The sequence below is a fragment of the Chinchilla lanigera genome, unplaced genomic scaffold (assembly GCF_000276665.1).
Source record: "Chinchilla lanigera isolate Chin_1 unplaced genomic scaffold, ChiLan1.0 scaffold00055, whole genome shotgun sequence".
Classification (NCBI taxonomy): Eukaryota; Metazoa; Chordata; class Mammalia; order Rodentia; family Chinchillidae; genus Chinchilla; species Chinchilla lanigera.
In genome coordinates, this window is record NW_004955456.1 from 13,799,987 (window position 1) to 13,824,223 (window position 24,237).

The 24,237-nt window shown below is 60.4% G+C and overlaps 1 protein-coding gene and 1 long non-coding RNA gene across 13 annotated transcripts in view; one reads left to right on the forward strand and one right to left on the reverse strand.

Moving 5' to 3' along the window:
* Positions 1-18,850, reverse strand: part of Eln (elastin) — a 29,845-nt gene extending 10,995 nt beyond the window's left edge. For 2 of the 12 annotated variants that reach the window (XM_013520589.1, XM_013520587.1), the window contains exons 1-19: positions 18,435-18,844; positions 13,158-13,220; positions 11,753-11,782; positions 11,314-11,346; positions 9,537-9,566; positions 8,621-8,662; positions 8,140-8,232; positions 7,814-7,906; positions 7,664-7,732; positions 6,989-7,036; positions 5,748-5,819; positions 5,447-5,473; positions 4,926-4,997; positions 4,146-4,187; positions 3,717-3,761; positions 3,447-3,491; positions 2,129-2,218; positions 1,988-2,047; positions 1,130-1,300 (exon numbers count right to left, since the gene is read on the reverse strand). In XM_013520589.1, coding sequence (XP_013376043.1) covers positions 1,130-1,300; positions 1,988-2,047; positions 2,129-2,218; positions 3,447-3,491; positions 3,717-3,761; positions 4,146-4,187; positions 4,926-4,997; positions 5,447-5,473; positions 5,748-5,819; positions 6,989-7,036; positions 7,664-7,732; positions 7,814-7,906; positions 8,140-8,232; positions 8,621-8,662; positions 9,537-9,566; positions 11,314-11,346; positions 11,753-11,782; positions 13,158-13,220; positions 18,435-18,519 — 1,210 coding nt within the window. In that variant the 5' untranslated portion in view covers positions 18,520-18,844. Of the gene's footprint in view, positions 1-1,129; positions 1,301-1,987; positions 2,048-2,128; positions 2,219-3,446; positions 3,492-3,716; positions 3,762-4,145; positions 4,188-4,925; positions 4,998-5,446; positions 5,474-5,747; positions 5,820-6,988; positions 7,037-7,149; positions 7,224-7,663; positions 7,733-7,813; positions 7,907-8,139; positions 8,233-8,620; positions 8,663-9,536; positions 9,567-11,313; positions 11,347-11,752; positions 11,783-13,157; positions 13,221-18,434 lie in introns of those variants that run through there. The other 10 variants (XM_013520588.1, XM_013520586.1, XM_013520592.1 and 7 more) reach the window with 9 other exon arrangements.
* On the forward strand, positions 7,837-9,635 carry LOC102020761. The gene is made up of 4 exons (XR_262897.2): positions 7,837-7,923; positions 8,553-8,682; positions 9,093-9,296; positions 9,559-9,635. It is a non-coding gene; the product is annotated as an uncharacterized LOC102020761 (long non-coding RNA).
* Positions 18,851-24,237: the final 5,387 nt, after the last annotated feature.

Below are 24,237 nucleotides of genomic sequence, written 5' to 3' on the forward strand. Positions count from 1 at the left end.
GCATCCATCCATGCATCCATCCATGTATCCATCCACGCATCCATCCCTGTATCCATCCATGCATCCATCTATGCATCCATTGATGTATCCATCCATGCATCCATCTATGTATCCATCCATGCATCCATCCATGCATCCATCCATGCATCCATCCATGCATCCATCCACGCATCCATCCATGCATCCATCCACGCATCCATCCACGCATCCATCCACGCATCCATCTATGTATCCATCCACGCATCCATCCACGCATCCATCCACGCATCCATCCATGCATCCATCCATGCATCCATCAATGCATCCATCCATGCATCCATCCATGCATCCATCCATGTATCCATCCACACATCCATCCATGCATCCATCAATGCATCCATCCACGCATCCATCCATGCATCCATCCATGCATCCATCTATGCATCCATCGATGTATTCATCCATGAATCCATCTATGTATCCATCTATGAATCCATCCATGCATCCATCTATGCATCCATCTATGCATCCATCCATCCATCCATCCTCCTAACCAGTAGTCTAGCCCCTGCCTACTTGGCCATCTGTTTTTCTCTTAACCATTCATTTTTCCAACTATCTATACCTCTCTGTCTATCTACATATCTATCAATCAACAATCATCTATCTATCCATCCATCTATCTATGGACCACCCATTCTGGTCTCTGTCCTTCCATCTACCCATCTATTCCCTCACTGTCATGTTGCCTACTCATCCACATGGCCACTTACCTGGTCACTGGGTGCCCACCTGCCCTTCCATTCTCCCATCTGCCCACCCATCTGTCACCATTTAATACTGAGCACCTGCTCAGCCAAGGGTGGGGAACATGGAGGTAAAAGACACAGCCCCTGCGCCCGGAAGTACAGTGACACTCGGAAAGTAAACTGGGGACAATGTTGCTGGGGGCAGAGAATTGGGAGAGATTGCTATAACCCATGGGAGGAGAATGAGGGAAGGAATCATGGCCAAGGATGTGAGCAAAGGAGCAGTCTTGGGGAACACGCAAAAGTCTTGGCACTGGTTTCTGTATTGCTCTATCTCACTCACACACACACACACACACACACACACACACACACACACACACACACACACACTAACTCACCTGCTCCATCTGCAATGCCTGGGACCCCAACACCTGGAATCCCGACACCTGGGATCCCAACACCTGGAATCCCAACACCTGGGATACCAACACCGGGGCGGCTGACACCTGGGATCCCAACACCTGGGACCCTAACTCCTGGCCCACCAGGCACTAGGCCTGCACCAGCTCCTGAGGAAGGAAAAGGATTGTTTTGCCAAGCCCAGTGGGAACCTGTTCAGGCATCCTGGGCAGCAGTCCAGGGGAGCTATGGGGTGACAGGCTCACACGCAGGTGCATGGAGCCAGCTCATCAGTGAGCTGGGAGGGACTAGGAGAGACCCTGGGGGTTCTTAGGGTTGGGTCTGTGACTGGGTGGAGCATGACCAACTTTTTTGTTGTTGCTGTTTTTTTTTTTTTTTTGAGACAGGGCCCTGCTATGCAGTTCAGGCTGGCCTCAAACTCACTTTGTAGCCCAGGCTGGTCTCAAATTCACAACGATCCTCCTGCCTCAGCCTCCCAAGTGCTGGGATTACAGGCATGTGCCATCACGTCCAGCAACATGACCAACTTTTAAAGCAAAACCAGAATCCCTGCTAGTGAGCATCGGGGCAGGGGATTCATGAGTAGCCCGGGGGGCAGCAGACAGGGTGGGCGGAGCGTATACTCAGGGTCCCCTCCGGAGTCATCCTGTAGAACCAGGAGGGGGCATCTCGGGCAGAGGATGGGCAAAGGCAGGGAGGTGTGTGTAGGGGAGGGAAGGAGGCGGCCCAGATAGATGGAGGCAAAGTCTCCCAGCCTCTCGGCTGGGGTCTCCAGGACCCACACAGGGGCTGCAGCAGGCCCTGAGCTCCTGGCCCGCCACACTGGGGATGCTCACCGTACTTGGCGGCCTTCGCGGCAGCCTTCGCAGCGGCAGCTGCTGCAGGAGTCCCAACCCCTGAAAAGACAGCCACAGGCAGTGAGACCCTTTCCTGGTGGTCCTCCCAAAGAAGCGCCCCTCTGCTGGGCCCAACGCTACCTGCGATGCCCCCAATCCCGGGGATGGCGCCGGCCGCGCCAGGGATGCCGCCCCCTCCAATGCCAGGGATGACTCCTGCTCCTCCAGCACCTGCAGGGACAGGGGCAGCGTGACGTGACTCCCCAGGCCGCCTCCTGAGGCCAGGCGGGAAGGCCGCTGGGAAGCTGGGCAGGCCTGTGAACCTGAATCAGCCCCGCTAGGGAAAGCCCCACCCAAGTGTCCGTTTCAGCAGGCTCATTAAGGGAGCTGGATGCTTTCGGTCAGATCCAACTCTAATGACTGCCACATACTGAGAAACCACAAGTGGCCGCTCCCTGGGCCAGAGGGGCCCCCAAAGGAATGTTCAAGGCTTCCTCTCCCTGTGTTCCAAAGACGCGGCCAAGTTTCTGAGCCGAGCGCCAGGCTCTGGCAGCCCCTCGCGGCCGCCCGCCCGCTCCCACATTCCATCCTTCGCCACCAGCCCGGCCGGTCTAGGGGCCTGGGGTGGGGAGCGGTGTGGGGGAGGCTGGGGTCCCCCTCACTCCCATCCCCTGGGCTGGGCCTCCCAGCCCACCCTGGAAACGGGAAGGCCCTGGGGGCTGAGGGCCAGGAGAGGACTGCAGTTTCCTGTGCTCTGGCCCCGAGCTGGAGGATGTCCCGGGGTTCTGCCCGCCGCTTGGGCAAGGGATGGTCATGCCACATCGGCAGCAACGCTGCTCAAGACCCATGGGCTTGTGGACCAAGTTACACTTTTATAGTACATGTTAAGCTGATGTGTAACTGTTAAAATGTAAATACCTATATAGGTACCACCTAAAACTATCTTCCTAACCACCACAGTGCCCCTCCTTTCGGCTTGGGCTCCTCCTTCCTGTTTTAGCGACATGACAAATGCCACCTACATTTTAAGGCTATCATCACCCGTTACTTTCCCTAGGAAGCCTCCCTAATTCTCCCCAGGTAGAAGTAAGGCCTCTCTCTTCCTGGCCCCCACGACAGTGCGTGCATTATCTTGCAAAGCTGTTGCCTATCTGCTATCCCTGGGACAAGGGGGACAGGAGGGACCGGGGAATAGGGGAAGGAGGCGTGGATGGATGGATGGGGAGGGAGGGAGGGGAAAGGTGGGAGAGAGGAGGGAGGGATGGAGGAGGGAGGGGAGGAGGGGAGGGAAGGGTGATGGAGGGGTGGAGGGATGGAGGAGAGAGGGATGGGGAAGGAGGAGGGTTGGGGGAAGGAAGAGATACATAAGTGGACAATGTTGGAGACGTTGGGTAAATGGGGGTGTCGGGGCCGATGGCCAGGTGGGGGCCGGGCTAGCAAGGTGCCCCAAGGGTCTTACCAAACTTAGCTGCTTTCGCCGCCGCGGCTGCTGCCTGGCCAACCCCTGGGGAGGGAGAGGGGGCTGAAGGAGGTGCTGTGGCTTCGAGCCTCAGGACAACCCAGCCATAGACACCGGGGCACAGTAGGGGTTTTACAGCAGAGGCCCCCATCTGGGATCTGCCTCCTGGCCCCAGGGCCTATTTTGGGGGAGACCCTGATCAGCCCCAGGGCTCGGCAGGTATAGTGTGACCAGACTGTTTCGGCTGGAAGTGGGTGATGACTTCCTTACCTGTCCCTGTCGGGTAGCCGGCTTTGCCCGCTGCACCAGCCACTCCTGCAGGACAGAGACTCAAAGGTCAGCGAGCCACCTCCCCTGCCATGCCCTGTGGGGGGCCCAGCTGCCCTGAGCCCCTACCCCTGGCCTCCCATCACCCCAGTCAGAGAGAACACAAACAAACCTGCCTGTGGGATCATTACTCCCATTTTACAGACCGGAATGCTAAGGCTTGGAGAGGGGAAATGGCTTGCTTGAGGCCTCATGATAAATGACAACCAGGACTGAGAACCAGGTCGTTTGAGTCTGAATTTCATGTTGTGTCCTTTGGGACCCCCATTCTAACACCCACGGCCCCCCAGCCCGGGCAGGGCCACGGTGCCCTTGCCAGGCCCAGGAGCTGGAAAGAGCTGGAAGCCCCAGGTCTGGGAGCACCATACTCACCATAGGGCAGCTTGCCGTTGGTGTAGGGCAGTCCGTAGCCACCTAGGCAGAGGGCAGGTGGGGCTCTCGGCTGCCCTGGGCCTTGCTGGGCTCCCCACCCCAGAGGGACAGAGCTCCCCACAGGGTCCCCTCCCACCAAAGGCCCAGGAGTTCCCAAGAGAGCAGGTCCCTGGGTGAAGGATGAGAGGACCCCAGCTCCAGGGACGGGGCTACTGTCCCCTGCAAATCCCAGCCCACCAGGCCCTAGGGTTTGTCTTCCTCATGCCCTGCCCCGCAGGGAGGGGTGTCGTTGTCTTAGCTGATTATGGGGGTGTGGGTGGCTTGACATCAGGACGGTCTTCCCAATGCATGAATTTCCTCCCTTCCTTCCTTCCTTCCTTCCTTCCTTCCTTCCTTCCTTCCTTTCTTCCTTCCTTTTGTGGTACTGGGGATTGAATCCAGGGCCTTTACATTGAGCTACATCCCTACCCTTTTAAAATTTTTTATTTTGAGACAGAGTCTTGCTAAGTCTAAGGTTTTAGGTTGGGCTTGCACTTTCGCTCTTCCTGCCTCATCCTCCCAGAAGGCTGGGACTTTAGGTGTGCATCGCCGCCCTTGCTGTGTAGGGTCCTTCTGACCGTTGCTACTAGGGGCCTCCCTCCAGGACCTGGGCCTGTGTGTGTATGTGTTCGGGTGCTCAGGTGCGTGGTTGAACACCTGCAGAAAGTGTCCCCACACTTTCCAGCCAGGTGACCAGATCTGTGGCCCAAGTCGCCCACAGCTGACTTTCCTCCAACTCACCTGGCAGCTTGGGTGCTTTGATAGGGTACCCCAGGGGCACCCCAGGCTGCTGGCCCCCAAAGGGCCCAACCCCTGTGGGAAAAAAAGAACAAGTGAAAGCTTGGCTCCCTGGGCCAGCAGCCGCTTCCAAGCCCCTGCCAGCCACTGGGTTCCTGCTCAGATGAACAAGCTCCGCCTGTTCCCTGAGGTCCTCCCGCCACTGCCCAGTGACAGGCCGCTTCCTCCAGGGAGCCGCAAGATTCTTCCCCTGGAGTTCCGGCCTGCAGTCCTGCAGCCCCTGGCACAGGGCCGAGTTCCCTGGGAAGGTCTGGTTGCTACTCAGACGGGCCTGGGGTGGATGGCAGACCTGTGGTTCCCGCCCCTCTGTGCTGAAGCCAGTTCAAAGCCCGGAGCAGGAGGCCTGGGGCTCGGGCGGTTTGGGTGGTCTTCTGGGTGCCCAGCCCTGCCTAGGGCAGGTGCCCCTGCCTGGCCGGCCACCTGTCAGTCCTCCCACCCCGCTGAGAGGAACAGTCTTTCCTCACCTGGGATTCCGGCAAAAGCTCCGCCGCCTGCAAAGACAAAGAGCGGTCATTCCGGCCCTGTGGCTGCAGGGCACAGTGACACCAGCAGCCGGCCGGAGGGGCGAGCGGCTCTGCCCAGACAGGGGCTCCTGCGACCTCGCACCTGCTGTGGGGTTTCCGCGCAGCGCGCTGCCCGTCCTGGCCAGCAGTGTCAGGGCCGCGCCGTAAGCGCCCACCCAGAGTCCCCACTCGCACCCCACACCCCAGGCTGGGGAGCGGAAGGAAGCGGGGGCGCAGCTCCCCCTGCTCAGCGGATGCATACCTGGGGCCTTGGCCTTGACTCCGGTTCCAGTGGGGACCCCTGGGAGCACCCCCACTCCAGGGAAGCGAGCTCCTGAATGGAAAGGGGGCAGGGCAGAGCGGGCATGAAGGTCCCACTTGGCACCTCCTCGGGCCCCCACCCGTGCTGACTGCCGGTGACAGGGACACGTCGTGGGTGGGTAGCAGAAGGACTTATTTAGTGGAGGACTGGCCCCTGCTGCCTGGCCCAAGGTCAGATATATTTTTTTCTGTTGTTCTGGTTTTTGAGACAGGGCCTCCCTGTGTAGCACAGGCTGGCCTCAAACTCTTGGTGATTTTCCTGCCTCAGTCTCCCGAGCGCTGGGATTGTGGGCGTGCCCTACCACGTCCGCCTCAGAAGACCTGTTCTAGTCGTACTTCCCTGCCGGTGTCCCAGTGGGACTCACAAAACCCCCTGCTGGCCCTCAGGAGAGAGGTGCTGGCAGCCAAAGCCAGAGCTGAGGGCGCCGCATCCAACCCATGGAGCCATCACTACCCTGCGGCCCGAATCCTCCGCCAGGGTCTCCCGTCTCTCCCGAGTCCCCTGGGCCTCGACCAGGAACAGGAGAGGAGGGTATTATGTCAGCAAATCCCACAGAGCCACCAAATCTGGGCTTTTGGGGGATTTCAGGAGGTCACGTGCTGGGTGGGGTGGCAGGGAGAGGCGGGTGAAGGGCAGCTCTGAGGGGTCTCGGGCAGGGTGGACTCGCTGGGCAGGCTCCCTGGTGACTCAGGGCTTCTGGGAAACAGCTGGCTGCGCTGGGGACTCCGTCTGCCCTGGGGGACCCGCCTTAGGCTGTAACGAGGGTTTGGGCCTGGAACCAGGGGAAGTTGGACGAGTGTGTGTGTGTGTGTGTGTGTGTGTGTGTGTGTGCACGCATGCGCGTCTGTGTGGTGCTGGGAATTGAACTCATCTGCACTGAGCTCCATCCGCTGCCCTCTTTTATCTTGAGACAGGGTCTCACTAAGTCACTGAGGTGCCTAGGTTTGGCTTGAACTTTCGATCCTCCTGTCTTAGCCTCCCAGACTCCTGGGGTTATAGACATGCACCGCCATGCCTGGCAGAAGCTGGCTTTTGATGCCAGGGACCTTATGCCCATGCGCTTGAACTCTGACCCTTAGGGAAACAGCCCCTGGCCAGGACCCAAGGTCTCTGGGAGGCCTCTGCTCGAAGTGGGGAGTGAGCAGGGGGCAGGGGCTGCTCTCTCCCCCTTTCCGGCTTACCTGCGCCGGGGAGCACTCCGCCCGGGTACACGCCTGGGAGCCCCACGCCTGCGAGAGTGAGAGGAGGAGGGAGGGGCCGTGGTCAGCTGCTGAGCCTGGGACCCCTCCTGGCCTCCCCAGCAGGGGGCCCAGGCCAGCAGCCCTCGTGCCCACAGGGCCACCGGGGACAGATGTGGTGACCGTGGCCCTCCTCCCACAAGTCTCGGAAGTCATCTGCAAACCCTCTGTGCGTGGATTTATCTCTGTCTCCGGGAGCCTGTTTACACGGCCAGCCGGGCCAGCCCACCTCTGCTAACGGCTTCCAGATGTCCCCTCCCGCTGTATGGACTCAGGCAGCCTTTTGTTTAACCTGAAGTCACTTCCTACAGGGCTGGGTGCAGCCCAATGAGCACCAGATGGGTGTCAGGATGTCAGGCCCACCCCAGCTCGGCCCCCAGCAGCTGCGGGCCCTTCCGCTCTGCCGTCCACCCTGCGCCTCGGCTTCCTCACCTGTCACCCCCCCCCTCTGCCTGCTGCAGAGCTTGTCTCAGGGTGTTTTCTGCTCCAGTTCCGTCTCACGGAAAAGGTCTCATGTTCTGGGCTTGGGTGCTGCCCGTCCTGCCCTTCCTTCAGGCCCACGGGCAACCTCATCCCTCCCTGACCTCTGACCCCCAGCCCCAGAGACTCCACGCTGACCTGGCACTTTGCCTGGCTTCACTCCAGCTCCAACTCCGACTCCTGCTCCGGGCTGAGGCACCACAGCACCTGGCAGGCACAGGAGGGAGTCAGAGACCGCGCCGCCTGCTCTGGGGCATCACCTAGGGGCCTCAGGTGTGGCTGCCATACCTGTAGACACTCCCAAGCCGCCAACTCCACCAATGCCACCAAGCCCTCCGATGCCGCCAACGCCAAGCCCGCCGACGCCGCCAAGCCCGGCCCCTGGAGAGCCAGGAGCGGTGAGAGAGGGGCGCAGCGCCACGCAGGGACAGCGGGGCGGATGAGGAAGGACGGGCTGCACGGGGAGGCCCCAGACTTTTGGCCCTGCCACCCACCCACTTGGGTTGGGGCGCACTTAGCTGGCTCCCTAGACTGTAGGGGAGGACTCTGCCCCTGCGGCCCAGGGAAGGAAGCAGGGGCTGGGGGACTGTGGCCTGTCCCTAGACACCACTTACCAGCCTTGGCAGCCTTATAAGCAGCAGCAGCCCCGGCCGCTCCACCAGGCACCAGTGCCCCTGGGAAGGTACCTGCGGGAAAGGCCCCGATTCCTGCGGAGGGTACAGAGAGAGGCCCTGAGCCGCCGCACTCAGGGAGCCCGCTGAGCCCCTGCCTGCCAGCCGATGCCCGCTTGGGATGCGTTGGGGTCTTTTCCACAGAGGGCTGGGTCGGTGCCCAGCAGAAGTGGTACTGAGCAAGCAGGTTGGGTGGTGCAGGCAGTGTTCCTGGCCTTTGGGGTCACATGCCCGCCTGTCTCCCCCCATGTGTGTCCCGGGATCCCCCCCGCAATGGATGCCCTGGCCCCCAGAGGTGCCTCTTACAGCTGAGTCACTAGGTTATAACTACGTGGCCTCCTGTGCTATGTGTCCAGGGCTGCCCTGCCTACAGGCTGAGCTCAGCGGGGTGCAAAGAGGCATCCGACCCAGATGTCACACTCACCTGCCCCAGCTGTGACACCACCACCAGTGAGCCCGCCAGGACCTGCAGCAAAGAAAGAGCAGGTGATGAGGGGCTGGTGTGCACGATCCTAGCTGGGCTCTGGGCCCCGTAGACAGGATGGTGCCGGGCTCCCCAGTAAGCTGGGCCGGCCTGGCATCTCCTGGAGTGTGCCAGCTTTTGGCATTCAGCGGGGAGGGGTACAAGTAAGACCCCTTTCCAGGGTTGGCCTCGCCCCCCCAGTTATCCCCTGGCCCCTCCCAGCTCAGCCCCCTCCCTGTTCCTCACGTGGGTCTGGGGAGCCTCTGCCCCTACCATCTGTCCAGACGCAGACAGACAGCCGACCGAGCCCTCTGGCTCTGTCCCGCACGTCTGGGCTGCGTGCTCCCTCCCCGGGACACTCCTGGCTGGGCTGAGGGGCGGCCAGGTTGCAGTTTACTGCCTCACAGCAGCGCCACACTGTGTTTCTTCCCAGTTAAGGGTGCGCCCCTCCCAGAGAGCCAGTCCTCACTGCCAGGGTCCTGAGCCCCAGGGGTGAGCCCCCCTGGGGACCCCACGCTCGAGGTCTCTCTGGCTCCCCACCTCCAGTCAGCTCTCTCCACTCACTGCCCATGTGTGTGACCTGGGCCTGAGGTAAACTGAGGCAGACGCTCTGCTCAGATGGTCTGTGACTATCAAGGTAGGACGGTGCGGTGACCAGGCTGGGGGCTGCCCTGGTCTTCCCAGCTCTATGGTTGGCCTGCTTCCTGAGCTGCTGGGGGAGGGGACGTGCTCAGACCGCTCCTGTCCACAGAGGGGCTGGGAGGAGAGGATGAGCTGGACCGGAGGAGGGGAGGTGGGCGGGGGAGGCGGGCATCGCCCTTTCCCCACGGTGACACCAGTTGTTCCAACCCTACTGCCCTCTTTCTTTTGGACTTACCGACCCCAAATGTCCCCAGCAGCCCAGCGCCTGCAAGGAAGGAGAGAGGGGACCAGCTGACTGCGGCCCCGGGACCCTGCCGGCCCAGCCCTCTTCCTTCCTGGAGACAGGAAATTCTGCATTCGGACCCCGTGCGCTCCTCTTTCTCCCCGGGTAGAGGCCACTCATTTGCCTCCCAGAGCCTCAGCTTCCCCATCTATAAGCAACCATTATGCTCCCTACCTTCCCGGGCCAGGTAAGGGGGTGAGCTTAGAGGGCCCAGCGTTTGCGGCTTGGGGCGCTGTGTCCACGCCCCTCCCGGGGGCAGCTGGCCTCCAGCTGGTGCTAGGGTGCGGGAGGGCGGCGCCCAACTGCCTGGCCCCCTGCTGAGAGCCCAGGCTGGGCCGGCCGGCCTGTGGGGCCCATGTGGAGCAGCAGCTGTCAGGCCACCCACTGTAGCACCAAGGGATTAATCGTTCCCAAGCGTGACATGCACTGCCTGTGCCCGTCCTGTCCTGCCCGGGCAGGCCCAGATGCCCCCTCCCTGCTGGAGGCGGGGAGCGTCCTTGAAGAGGGGCATGGGGGCGCTGCTAAAGTCCTGCGTCTGAAAGATGACCTTAGTGAGGTCGCACACACCAGTCCCGACCTCTCTGCGGTCCCCTTTCATCCAAAAATCGTCTGCCTTTCCTTTGAGTCTACTCCTTTGCCCCAGCTGGAAGTTCTTTCAGAAGTCTAACCTAAGTCTTTCATTACTAAATGCTTCACTTTAGCACCTACCCAGCCGGAGACTGCATGCAGTAGTCTATCCCTCCAGGAAGGCAGAAGCAGGGACGCCCTCTCTCCTGGCCTTGCAGAGTCCAGGAGCCCCTGGCTTGGATGCCTTGCCTCCCCGCCTCCCTCTGCTCCCTGTCTGGGGTTTCACAACAGCCAGGCTTGCTGGAATCTGGGAATCTGGTCCCACAGATCCATCTGCACTTGGATCATGGACCATGGGGATTTCGTAAGAGCTCTTGGACGTCCAGCAAGCACCCTGTCCCAGAGCCTGGGGCTTCAGACCCTGGGTGTGAGGCAGGGTGTGGAGGGGGGTGCACCGGACCACATATGGAGCCTTTCAGTCCGAGGGGGGCTGTAAAAGCTGTAAATCTGGTCGGAGACGCTGTGTTTCCTCCACCTGCTCTTTGTCGAAGATCCCCCCTCCTCCCCGCTTCCTGAGCTGACCATGACTCCACCACCCCTATGCTCCAGGGAACAGGAAGGGAGCTCATCCGGGGCTAGTGTCAGAGTGTAGCCTGGGGTTAAGTTCAGGGCTCAGTCTGGGACAAATTGGCATGAAGGCGAGGAGCCCATCTTTTATAGCTTGGTGACCACTGGGACCTCAGTCTGTTTTTGTTTTTTTTTTTTTTTTTGAGACAGGGTTTTCCTACATAGCCCAGGCTGAGCCTGAACTCACAACAATCCTCCTGGTTCAGCCTCCTGAGTGCTGGGATTATAGGCATTCGCCACCATGCCTGGCCTCAGTCTCTACTTTTGGCTCCGGGCCAGGCTGTTGCTAAGGTCCTGTGCAGGGGGCAGTTTCAGGGAGCTGGGAGCAGAGGCCAGAAGTTCCTCACAAGGGGAGAACCTGAGCGGCCTCCAGCCTCAGGTCTCTGAAGCCCTGGGGCCTGGCCCCCGCCTGCTAACACTCGGAGGCTGTCGCTGCTCGTGGCTTACTGGCCTAGCCCTAGGCTTGCAGCCTGCAGGACCTACTCCCTGCCCCTGCCAGCCCCTACCTGGCCTGGCCATCCCTGCTGGCTCTTACCTGGCTTAGGTGGTTTGCCTCCAGGTCCCAGCCCTGCAGAAGGAGGAGATGGTGAGGAATGGGGAGCCCCAGGACCCTGTCTTACTCTCTACCCACCCTACCTGGGGAGCTAAGGGGATGGGGAAGTCCTTGTCCTCAGACACCCAGCCCCTGGGAGCCCAGCGGGGCCCAGCTTTATGGTTCAGCTTTTGCAGGGGGGAAGATGGTCCGTGCTCCACCAGCCTGGCAGAGGGTGTTGGTGAGATCAAAAGGAATCTGAAAGCAGGGGCACCAGGGAGAAGCCCGTGGGGCAGGGGCGGGGGGTGGCAGGCAGGGCTCTGCCCACCCGACGCTGGAGTTGATACAGAAGGACCTGTAACTTCTGGGGACCTCAGGCCTGAGGGGAACGAGAGGATACCCCGACCTTCAGTGAAATCAAATGTGTGGTTTATGAGCTCACCTCCTCCTCCCAGGCCTCCGAGCCCAGTCCCTGTGATAGAGGCAAGAGAGAGAAACGGACAGAAAGACAGACAGACATACCGGCAGACCAAGACCATCAATTCCCTGCCAGGCAGCCCACCACCACCCATGGTCCACTCTATCCCTGCCTGGCTGTTGCCCTTCGGTGGGTCAAACTCTGTTTGCCTCAGTTTCCCAGTCTGTCCCCCTGGGTCGACAGCTCCGTGACAGTTTGTGTCTGGGAGTTTGTGTGCTCCCTTCCTGGCTTCCGCCTCAGCTCGGAACACTCGCAGCCCTTTTAAGTACTAAAGCTAGTGCGTTTGGTTTTCAATCTATTTGAGTCAAGCGTGGTGGCACAAGACTGTAATCCCAGCACTCGGGAGGCTGAGGCAGGAGGATCATTGTGAGTTTGAGACCAGCCTGGGCTACAAAGTGAGCTCAAGGCCAGCCTGAACTGCATAGTGAGACCTTGTCTCCAAAAAAAAAAAAAAAAAAAAAAAATCTGCTTGAGAACATTATGCTTTTTTTTAATTAAAAGAAAAAAAAATGCCCCCTCTCCAGTGCCATTGCCTATTTTCTTTTGGTGGTGGGGCGCAAGGGGGCCCCAACCTCCACTTGCCTGTATTCATCCTTTTTATATTCATTTTCCTTCAAAAACACTCCACTGGTGGCCAAGGCAGGAGGATTGCAAGTTCAAGCTCAGCCTGGGCAACTTAGCAATTAAAAAAAAAACTTTTTTTAAAAAGGGCTGGGGATGCAGCTCAGGATGAAGGCTCTGAGTTCAATCCCCAGTGCTGCAAAAAAGAAAAAATTCATAATTCTGCACAGCTGCCAGTGTTGAGTTTACTTAATTCCACCCTCCCATCAGATAAGTTTCTTGTTTTACAGTTTTTGCAAATAACACTCCTATGAACTCGGCTGCTTTTTTTCCTTCTCTTTTTCAATTATTTGCTCCCAGCAAATTGCCAGGAGCAGGATTAATGGCTGAGAGGCTGTGGATCGTCTAAGGGGAATAACTAGAGACGGCACCTGTCTCCGACAGCTCGAGGATCCCGTTGTTTTTCTTTTCTTTTTCGTTTTGGTCTTTTTGAGACAGGGTCTCCTTGTGCTGTTCAGGCTGGCCTTGAGCTCACTTTGTAGCCCAGGCTGGTCTCGAACTCGCAAGGATCCTCCTGCCTCAGCCTCTCCAGTGCTAGGATTACAGGTGTGCGCCACCATGCCCGGCCTTCCCGTTTCATTTTCAGAATCCTGTGCTTGTGCCTGTGACACAGGGTCCCGTGGGCTGCAATTCTAGGTGGGCGTGACTTGTGGGTGTTCCTGTCCTCTGCAGTGGCAACCTGTGCCATGTCTTTAGGGCACCGTCCTAGCTGCCTGACGCGGGCAGGTGGAAGTTTTGTGTACGTTACCTGGATAAAAGACTCCTCCAGGAACACCTCCGGGGATGGCACCAGGAACCGCCCCTGGGACCCCTGGAAGGAAGTGGGCAGAATCTACCATTAGTCAGGGCTTATAAAACCTGGTAACCATAATGATAATGATAATCAGATTGTCTGAGACAATTTCTGTGGACTGAATGATCCCCCCCACACCTCTTCTTTCTTCCTTTCTTTTTTTTTTTCTGGTACTGGGGATTGAACCCAGGGCTTTGGTACTGAATTGCATTGCCAGCCCTTTAAAATTTATTTTTAAATTTTGAGACAGGTTCTCCGTAAGTCACTAAGTTGTCCAGGCTGGGCTCTAACTTGCAATCCTCCTGCCTCAACCTCCCAGAGTTCTGGCCGTCCAAGTGATTTCTGTTTGCATTTTCTCATTTGTGCTTCTCCAACTGGCCCTGAGGGGCTGGAAGGGCAGGGATTACGATCATGGTTTTCACAGATGTGAAGTCAGGCTCAGAGGGGTTAGGGGAGGCCTCTGGGGCCACACAGTTGGAAAGAGGCGGAGTGCGGCTGTGACTCAGGCCACGCCTCTGGGAGTGACAGCAGGCACCAGGCTGCCGGGCCCTTCCTGAGGGCAGGGGCTGGGGTGGGCAGCAAGTCTCTGCCGGGGAGGGCAGCCTGGGCTGTGACAGCCGCAGTAAGGAAGCACAGCTGCTGCCAGAGCCGTTGCAGCCGTTCCCACACTGATAGGATGGCGCGGGGTCAGCGTCCTCAGCCACCGGCGGCCGCCCTTGGGTGGGGACCTGGCTATTTGACATGGGGCTGTTGTGGGAGGCACTGGGCCCGGAGTGGGACACCATGAATGAGTAAAGTGAACAGTTTGCTAAAGAACAGCTAATTAATTTCCCAGCCAAGCTCAGGAGCTCAGACCCCATGAACCAGCAAGACACTGCGGAGGATCTGCCATGCTGGCCCGGGACCAAAGCCCCACTGTCGTCATGGCAACAGACTTGCTCCCCGGCTGCACCGCAGAATGCCCTCAACCTTGAAGAGTCACCTTGCCGATGGCCCTGCCCTGCCTTGCCCTGCTACAGGGGGCCGGGGAGTTGTGCGGTACAGGGGTTGGTGTGGGGACAGAGCCACACGGCTTTGCCCTGTGTCCAGACGTCTGGCCTCGAGGCCTGGAGACAGCACAGCTGGGCCTGCTGGTCCCTGGGCCTCAACTGCAGCCCAGTGAGGTTGAGGATGCCCGGCTGTCATGCCCACTCTACACCAAACCCTGGGCGTCACCCCTCCCCGGGCCTGGGACCCCAGGACTGGCAGCCTGGCCCACAGCGCGAGCCATCCAGGGCCTGGGGATCAGCGCGGTGGCCCCAGGGGCTGGGCCTGCTGGGAAGAGGAGTGCTCCGGCCCTGTCATCGGCTGCCAAACCCACACATGGCTCGCCCGGCCTTTGATGCCTCTCCTGGCTCTGGCTCCAGCCTTGTCTCATGCATCTTTCTCTGTCTCTTTCCAGCACTTTCTTTTCCCTTTTTCCTTCTTTCTTTTGGGTACTGGCGATTGAACACAGGGCCTTTGCAATGAGCTACATCCCCAGCTTGTTCTATTTCTTTTTTCCTTTGGAAGTCAGGGTCTCACCAAATTGCTAAGTTGCCCGGGCTGTGCTTGAACTTATGACCCTCCTGCCTCAGCCTCTGTGCCTCCTTGCTCACAGCCCTTTCTCCCTTGCTCTGGCTCCTGAGCAGGGAACAGTGTGGTGGATGGGAAGAACGGGGCTCAGGACAGACGCCTCTGGCCTCTAACCCTGGCTTTGCTGCTTCGCGCCACCTGTGTGACCTCAGCTCTTCGCTCAGCCTCTCTGAGGCTCATTTTTGGTTCTGGCCGTGTATGGCTGATCCTCACTGACTTGTACAGTTGCAGGGGTTCTGTGGATCAGTTGTGCATAGCTGGCACAGAGCAATTACTCAAGAAAAAAAGATCCCGGCCGTCTCTGTCTCCCCTTTCTTTGCACCGTGCACGGCTCAGGGCCAGGTATACAGTAGGTGCTCAACCGCGACGGAGGGAGGTGGAGGGGAGGCAGGGAGGTCGCCGGTGCGTCTGGCCTGACCCGGGTTAAGCTTCGATCGCAGCTGCCCAGGGGATACAGAGGAGCCCAGGTGGCACAGAGGGCCCCTGTGTGGCTCTCTTCAAGGCGGGACAGGTGAGGATGACGTACAGTGGAGGGCCACAGAGGGACTGAGAAGCCGGCAGCCTCCTCGCTGTGCCCGGCGGGCACCTGGTTTCCCACCTCTGGCCCTGGCCAGGAGCGGCCTTGCCCGCCTCTCTCCGAGCCCTGCCCAGCCTCCATGCTGAGCTCAGTCTCCCGCCTGCCTTCTCCGAGCCCCGGGCTCTTCCCCCTCCCGCTGAGCAGCTGGCCTGGAACGCGCTTGTCTTGTTTTATGTGGGTTTGGCTTGTCCCACCCACTAGCCCAGGGTGGAACTTGTCTCTTGCATCTAAGAAGCATGATCCTAGACTCTCAGGGATCATAACAGTCTCCTGGCCTGGGCTGGATCTCCTTTTACAAATGTCCTTCATGTTTCTGCTTGCATACTTCCCATGATGGGGAACTCATTATCTCCCTGTGTTTTTCTGCTCTCTGGAAGTGGAATCCACTCCTCCATCCTTCTGATTCTACCTTCCAGAGTGCTGTACCCTGAGGCTTTCCTCCTATTTAATGACAGCCTCTCAAATGTTTACCTTTCTTTCAAGTGTAACTGAAATATCCTTTCCCCCAGGAAGCCTTCCTGGGTTTCCTGAGACCACCCCCTCCTCGGGTTCTGTCTGCTTTCTCGGTCACCGCATGTTTATTTATATATCAGCTGTTCCCAAGAGGAAGAATTAAACCTTAGAAATTAACCCTGGAAATGGATTACAGCCCAAGTTAGCACATTCCGCATGAGAGAATATATCATTTTGCAAATTAACCTTCCCACGGTTCTCATATTTGATGCATTTTTGGCAGATGCTTTGGGATTGCAGATTCCTGCCGGCCCCGGGAGGTGAGTGCACCGGGCAGGGCTGTTTCTTCCCATTCCGCGGCCGGGGGAACCAAGAACCAGCGGGGTGAGTGTGGGGTCTGGCACCCGCCGCTGACCCTGCTCACAGCCTGGGCCGTCTGCCCCTCAAGCCGCGGTCTGGGATCTCAGGAGGGAGCAGTGCCCAGCGGGGCCTGGCAGCAGCTTCGCCAAGCCAAAGTCCAGGACCGGCTCGGGGAGCGGATAAGACCTCACCAAGCTGTTTGTTGTTTTCGTGGGGCAGACTGCCAAGAGTTTTTCTAAAAACAATCTGTCCTCGGGTGGGTGACTGTCCCCTCCCACGCGGGGGGCATATCTGCCCTCTGCCGAGGTCCCAGCAGCCACACGGGCTGGATCGACATCTGAACCAGAGCTGTTTGGACTTGGCAGTTCATCAAACACCTGGGGGCTTAAAAAGCCTGCCCAGGAGCCTCCCCAGACCACAGCGGGCGACCCCTGCGTTGCGATTGTTCAAGGTTCCTCCCGGCAGCTCTTGGCCAAACCATTTTCAGCTCAGAAATCAGGGGGGAAAAGGCCGAGAATATTTCTGGGGCTGGCAAGGTGTGATACCTGGCTTAATGTCGCCAGCTCCCCTTTAAAGGGCACAGGGGGCCGGGGCGGGGTGCTCTTCCCAGGAGGTACCATTGTTACCCTCACTACGCTGACTCTTGGGAAGGGAAGCTGGGGTCCCCCTGGGACAGACAGGTGTGGGGCCGCGACAGTGTCCGGTGCACAACCCAAGACCTCCCCGCTCCACCTGCCGAGGATCTGAACCCAGCGAGCCCGGCCCCCTGAGACAGAGCTGGGGCCGGCTGAGGACTGAATGACGTCCCCAAGGCCACAGGTTAGGGGTGCTCTGCCCTTAAAGGGTGCTGTCCCAGGCCTGCCCCTCCCCAAGTGTTGTCCCAAGTCTCAGCTGCAGCTGGCTCATCCACCCCCGGCTTGTCACCCCCGGCACCCCCCTTCTTCGCTGCCGCACTGTAGGGGGCAGCGCTCCGGGAAGGACGGCAGGTGAGGAGGGTCAGACGGTCCAGAGGTGCCGCCCGGCCATCTCTACTGTCCCCTACTCTGTAGGTGCCCACGTCCCTCAGCCTCTTCCAAGCCCAGGAGCGGACCCAGCACGGCCCCTCCTGCTCCCTCCCAGCCCGCTCCAAAGGTGAGTTGCATGGAAGCAATAAGGATCCGCCCCGCAGCCCCTCTACCCCCCACGCTAGGCCAGGTCTCAGGGCTCGGAGGGCTCCCATGGCAACCAGACCCCACCCGGGCCACCCCCCACGGCTCTCCAGCCTGCCCTCTTCCACAGCCGGTGTGCTGCGTGCCCCCACCCGGCCTGTGCGCAGCCCTGCACGACCAGCCACCCCCGTCAGAACTCAGAGCCACAGCCTGAGGTCCCCTCCGGCGTCCACCAGGAGCCGCCTGGCCCGCTTTTCCTTGACTGTACTCATCCATAGCCTACCTGCTCGCACACAAACCCGCATGCACACACGCACACGCATGGTCACGCGCACGGGGGCAGCCCACGCCAGGGACTCTCCTGGACACCGGGTCTCCCACACGTTCATGCCTGCTGGTGGCAGACTTGTGCTGATGCGAACAGGCAACTTCACGTGTGTCCCCACCCCCACATACACCTGTCTCGGGGTGAACCGTGTGCAGACCTTCTTCCCCTCCTAGAAACTGCTTCCCACCCGAGGACACATTTGGCATGGCACACGTCTGTCTGTTCAAAACAGCATGCGACACCTCTTCCAGGCACACGCTCAGGCCTCCCAGACCCCTGCGGGGATGGGTCGCAGCAGCAACTTTCTGACCCCTGAGCCCATCACCAGCTTAGCCTTGACCTCCGCAGAGGGACGTCCTGACTTCCCAGGGGACAGGGCACCCACCGAGGACACAGCTCGCCGCCGGCCTAGTGATCTCACGCACAGGTCCCCTGCCTGCAGGGTGGCGTGGGCACCCAGCTGGGGCCACAGGTGTGACGGAATGCCAGGGAGGGGACGATCTGGTACAGCAGAGTCCCCTCTGCCTTCTGGGATACAGGGTGGGGACCACCCCAAGTCACGGGACGTCTGTGTGACAGGTTCCTCCAGCACGGGGCTGGCCCTCCGGACAGGCGGCTCCCGGGTCCCCAGGGGCTGGGCCGGAGGCCGGGGGCGTGAAGGGCTCCCTCTGGCTGGCTGTCAGTCCAGCCACCTGGCCGGCGGCGGGCCGCGAGGGCTGCGGGAGGCTGGGGACCGGGCGAGGGGCCCTTACCTCCGGGCTGCGCGGGGCGGAGGAGGCAGAGCAGGAGCGGGAGCAGCACTCCGGGCCGCGGGGCCGCCGCCGTCAGACCCGCCATCTCGGGGAGGAATGCCCTGGCCGCGCTCTGCGCCTCGTTTTATCCCCAAAGCGTAATTGCTGCCTGGTCGTTGCTGCGAGGAAGGAGGGAGGGAGAGAGGGCGGGCGGTGGAGGGGGAGCTGGGGGAGGGGGCCTGGGAGGGGGCAATTACGAAAGGGCCAGCGAGAGCCTCCCAGGCTGGGTCGGACTGGACTGCGGGCCTTTTTCCTGCGCACACACACGCGCGCGCACACACACACACACACACACACACACTTTCCCCCATCTCCTTCCCGCTTTCCCTCTGTGGCTGTTCTCTCCATGCTGGCCGTGTTCCCGCCAGAAAAGTGCGAGGGGGCCCCTGCCAGGACAGCCCTCAGCAGAGGAAGCTGGAGGGAGGGCCCGGCAGCCCGGCCAAAAATCCTGGCCCCAGCCAAGGCCTGAGTGGCCAGGCCCCCGCCCCTCCGGCTGGGCCCCGGGCCCGGCGTGGGGACACAGGCCAGCTGTCCCGCGCCTCGGCCCCCACCCCGGCCCTCCAGACACCCCGACACCCTGAGGCCTGGCTGGAGACAGGCCCTGCCCCAAGCTGGGTGTGGGGGGCTGGGTGGGTCTGGGGGTCTAGGGCCGAGGTCGGCAGAGGTTGAGGGGCTGCAGACGGAATAGCCCAGAGGCAGGACCAGGGTGGTGTCGCCCCGTGGGGCATCTAGGGGACAGATTACTGACACACTGCTGAGCTCCCTTCTGTGTGGGACAGGGCTTGGCCCTCTCCCTGCAGTGGGGGCCAGGGCGACGGGCAGGTCTGCGGGCCGCCTCAGTGGAGGCTGGAGGACGGCTCAGGAGTCATGGCCACGTCCACATCGTCCCCTGGGGTGTCTGCTGCGTGCAGGGGACACTGGAATCCAGGGCTCCTTCTGCACAGCCCGAGGTCACAGCCCCACACCCATCCCAGCCCAGATCATGGCTGGCAGAGGTCAGGCTGGACTCAGGTGCCCTGTGGGGAACAGGGAGGCGACAGCCCAACCTCTCTGTTATCACTCAGCCACCACCTGTCCCATCGCTGAGCACAGTGAAGGTCGGGATCAGACTCAGGAGCCCCAGACAGCTGGTTCCCTTTGCTCCTCGGGGAGCGCCCAGGACTGCCATTCCGCTAACGGCCAGCAGGGGGCGGCAGTGCTGAGACAGCTGGGACAGCATCCTGCAGAACTGAGCTTAACCAGGGCAGGATGGTGGACCCTGGGGTTTGAGATGTGTGTGTGTGCGTGTGTGTGTGCATGTGTGTACGTGTGTGCATGTGTGTACGTGTGTGCTGAGTGTAGTGACACATGCCTCATCCAGCCAGGAGCAGGTGGCCAGGCTTGGGAAGGGGCAAAGGCAGGCCATGGACATAGCTGGACCTAGACCTGAGCACTTTCTAGTGGGGCAGGTTCTCCTCTTCCACCAAAAGCTGACAAACGCCCTTGCTGGGAAGATGACTGCAGAGATAAATAAAATGCGGCATCTGTTTGTGCACCGTGACAGCCAGATCAAAAACGCTCTGAGCTCGCTGAGTATAGTGATGCGCCTCTGTCACTCCAGCACTCTGGGAGGCTGAGGCAGGAAGATGGCAAGTTCAATCCCAGCCTGGACAATTTATCGATTTAGGGAGATCCTACCTCAAAATAAAATAACCAAGGGCTGGTGATGTAGCTCAATGCGAAGGTCCTGGATGCAATCCCCACATTAAAAATAATGGGAGAATGCTCCGTGCTCTGGCGTTAGTACTGATGCTACCAGTGGCGTCACCAGTTCTGCAAATGCTTGTTTCCAGGCCTAGCGCTGCCTGGTCCCCCCAGGACCCTGGACGATGTCTCTTTTTCCTTGGGTTTCTAGTCATGCCAGCTCCAGAATTTTGGGAGCCAGGGACAAGCTGGAGGAACCCACTTCCATTGCACAGCTGTAGTGCAGTGTATCCATTTGGGGGTGCCGGGGTGGCCAGTGGGGGTTATGAGGGCCCGAAGCACCCCGAGCCAGCGGTGCTGGTGGGGTAGGTGCTGCCTGGGGCGGCCTCGGAGGCTCCGTCCGGGCAGTGCCTTGGGAGGGCGGGGAGGCCAGGCCGCGTGTGGAGAGGAAGAGGGGCTGCTGGGGGAGCTGGGCCCCACTCCTCTCGGGGCAGTGACGTGGGCAGGAACCGGCGTTCAGACTTGCAAACCGCAGTCTGCTTGGAGTCTTTATTGATTCCAGGACGGGGAAGCGGCTGGAGCCAGCGGGAGCGGGCCTGCCGAGGGACCAGGAGAGGCATGGGGACGCACTTGCCGACGGACGCGAGGCTGCGGGCCGGGCTCGGCCCTGACCCCGGGTCCAGTGCCCCCTTCCCTGTAGCGGCCTGTGCCAGTTCCCAGAGCTCCACTTGCGCAGATGCGGCAGGGCCTCCGTGCATCTCCAAAGGGGCTCCAATTAGAGCCGAAGGCACGGAGCTGCTCACCTGGCAAGACAGGCCAGTGCCTGTGTCCCGCAGCATGACAGCAGGGGGCGCAGACACGGGCCAGCGTCCATTCACCCGGCCTTCAGGGAGCCCACAAGAGCCGGTGTGGTGGTGCGTGCCTATCGGCTCCCGGAGAGTGCGGGCGGGGCAGCATCCCACATCCTGTGTCCCAGAAAGACGGGGCTGTGGGATGCTGTCCTCCCAGCACTCTGGGAGGCTGAGGCAGGAGGATCGCAAGTGTGAGCTCAGCTTGGGCCATTTAGCAACTTAGTGAGAGCCTGCCTCAAAATTTAAAGAATATAAGAAGGGTGGGATGTAGCTCAGTGTGAAGGCCTTGGGTTCAATCCCCAGTATGCAAAAAGAAAGGAAGAAAGAAAGAAAGAAGAAAGCCTCTGTAACCATTCAGATAAATTCCAGGCTTCGAGTAGGGCTGCCCAGACTGCACCCAGCCCAGCCCAGCCTGCTCTGCGGCCGTCCTTCCTCCTGACCAGTCTCCCTTCCGGCCCTTAGGCTGGTTCTGGGCATCCGGGTGCCGGACTTTGTGGCTGAGGTTTGCTGGCCTCAGGGTCCATCCGCAGGTCTGCTCTGCCCTCACGCAATGCCCTGGGCCTCTCTGCGGGTGCTCAGGGTCCTGCTGACCGTGGACTGAGTGTGGGTCCTTCCCCTCATCCTGCCGGGGTGAGGGTGAACGCACTTTGTCTCCCCGCCCTCTGAGCGCTGGGTCAGCACAGATGCGCCTTCCAGGAGATGGAGACAGAGACTGCGGGTGTAGACAGACCCCAGCCAGCCCCACGGGGTGTGGCTTCTGCTTGCTTCCCTCTCCACACAGACAGGGTCCCCTTGCCCGTGCAATGCAGGATGCGCTGCTCCACAAATCCCAGGCCAGCAAGAGGGACAGCCAGGCTGCAGGGCTGGGACCCCCCTGGGCTCCCCCACGGCCACAGACAATGCTGCAGCAGTCAGTCCCGTGTGAGTGTGAGCAAGAGAAGCCCCCGAAAGCCCCTGGAAGGAGACGGCAGGGGGTTCCAGGGGGGCACGAATCCTTCCTGTGGACCCAGCGGAGGTCTGGGGCAGAAGTGGCTGCTGGTGGGGGTGCAGCCCTGGGGACAGCATCCGCAGCCAGGTGGGGTGAGGGGCCCCGCGACGCCCTCCCTCCTTCGTCAGACCCAGCCGCAGACTTGCACGCCAGTGCTTCCTCCTGCCCCTGATCTCAAACTTTCTAGCAGCTACACGCCAGAAAAAAATTCATAGTATGTTATATTAAATGCAGTGCACCTAAAATACTGTTATTATTTCAGCAGGTAATCAATATAAAAATTGCTGCAATATATTTTACATTGCTTTTTTTTCTTGAGTCCTAAAACTGGTATGTATTGTATCTTTTTTAAAATTTTTGGTATTGGAGATTGGACCCAGGGCCTTTGCACTGAGCTACATCCCCAGGCTTTTTTATGTGTTTATATTTGTTTTGAGGCAGAGTCTCACTAAATCACCAAGTTGCCTAGGCTGAGCTCAAACTTGCAATCCTCCTGCCTCAGCCTCCCAGAGTGCCGGGATGATAGGTGTGCGCCTCCACACCTGGACAACGCTGTGTGTTACAGTCTGGCATACAGCGAGTGGGCAAGCGTGGGATGGGGCTCAGGACCCCGGTTCGATTTGGGCAACTGAGACAGATGATGGAGGCTGGGGGTGGGGCACCCAACACTGGCCCCCATGCAGCCGTGGGGCTGGCTCTGAGGTGCCGCGCTCCCCCCAGCCCCGGTGTTTGTGTGTCTGAGCCATTTGTCAGTCTGGGTCCTTGGCTGTGAGGTGTAGAGGGGGTGAGGGTGTCCGGGCGGGCTGCTCCACATGGCCTCCCAGGCTGTCTGCCGCCCTGCCTGCCTCGGGGAGCGCTGTGAGCCGGTCACTCACTTGCGCCGGCTCCCCAGGGCCCTGGGACGGCACCTCGCCTCTGGTCCGCTTGACACTTGACAGTTTACAAAGCACATCTCCAGTTTTGAGGGGGGCTATTATTACCCCCGTTTATAAACAGAAGGGTCAGGCTTGCCAGCAAGCGCTCTTTCTAGGTCTCTCTTCAGAGCTACTTAATTTTAATCCTAAACCCGGCAGGCAGTGGATTCCACCCCTGTTCCTGGTGCCCAGGCGCCCACCTGCCCCGTCCTCCCCCGTCCCCCGGGCGTCTGCTTGCCCATGCGCCCGGCCGCACTGAGGCTGGGGAGCTGGGCTGGGACCCCGGGAGCCATTCTGTCCCCTGCAGGAAATGTCCCCTCTGGACGCACGCTGGGGAGTCACAGCGGACACACAGGTGCGCGGACTCAGTCTCGTGCCCTGCTCTGCGTGGGACAGCAAGGACGGGCCCAAGGTCACCGAGGGCCCTGTGGCCGCAGCCCAGGCCCCTGGCGTCTGCCACCCGGGGGGCTGCCCGGTGCCTGGACGGCGCGGGCCTCTCTCCTCAAAGGCGCGGCGCGAAGCAGGCCCGGGGCTGAGCTGCAGGAGCCGAGACCGCGCATCCTCCCTCCCGCCTCCTGGTCCTTATCTCTGGCCTCCCCAGCGTGCCCAGGAGCCCTTCCAAGAGCCTGCCGGCACGCTGTGGGCGGGAGCTCTCTTCCCCCTGGGTTTTGCCCGTCTCCATCCCCACGCCACGTTCCTGCGCCCTGCCCTGGGCAGAGCCCTCCACCCATGCCCGGAACCCTGATCCCTGTGGCGCCAGGCGGGGCCCCTGGGCAGCTGGGAGAGGCAGGGTGGGGGAAAGGGGAGCTGTGTCTGGGGTTCCCCAGCCCTGCGCGGGCTTTGGCCTTGGGAGGGCAGGACAGAGAGGACCCCAGTCCTGCAACGAAGGCTCAGAGGCCTGGACGCCAGGAAGCAAAGGGGAGGGGCTTCTCGGAAGAGTGGACGCAGAGCTGATCACGTCATTCAAGGCTCCCAAAGAAAGGTGCTTTCCGGGGGGCAGCTCTGCCCTTCAGCCCACTCGGGGGGCTGCCTGCTGGGAGCCTCTGAGTGCAGAGGTCCCTGCTGTCCCCGCCCTGCTTAAAACCCAACAGGGTTTCCTACGGCTTAGGACCCGTGGCATAGAGTTGGGGAGACGGGACCCTGCACAGCCCTCCCTCCCACCCGCTCGCTGCAGGGCTTTGCTTTGGGGACTGCGTCCGCTCGGTGCTCAACGCTCGCCCAGGGTGCGCAAGGCCCAGGCTCATCCGCTGCACTTCAAAAACAAAGGTGGTTTTTCAACTTTACAGTGACGCGGAAGTGATACGCATTCAGCAGAAACTGCACTCCAA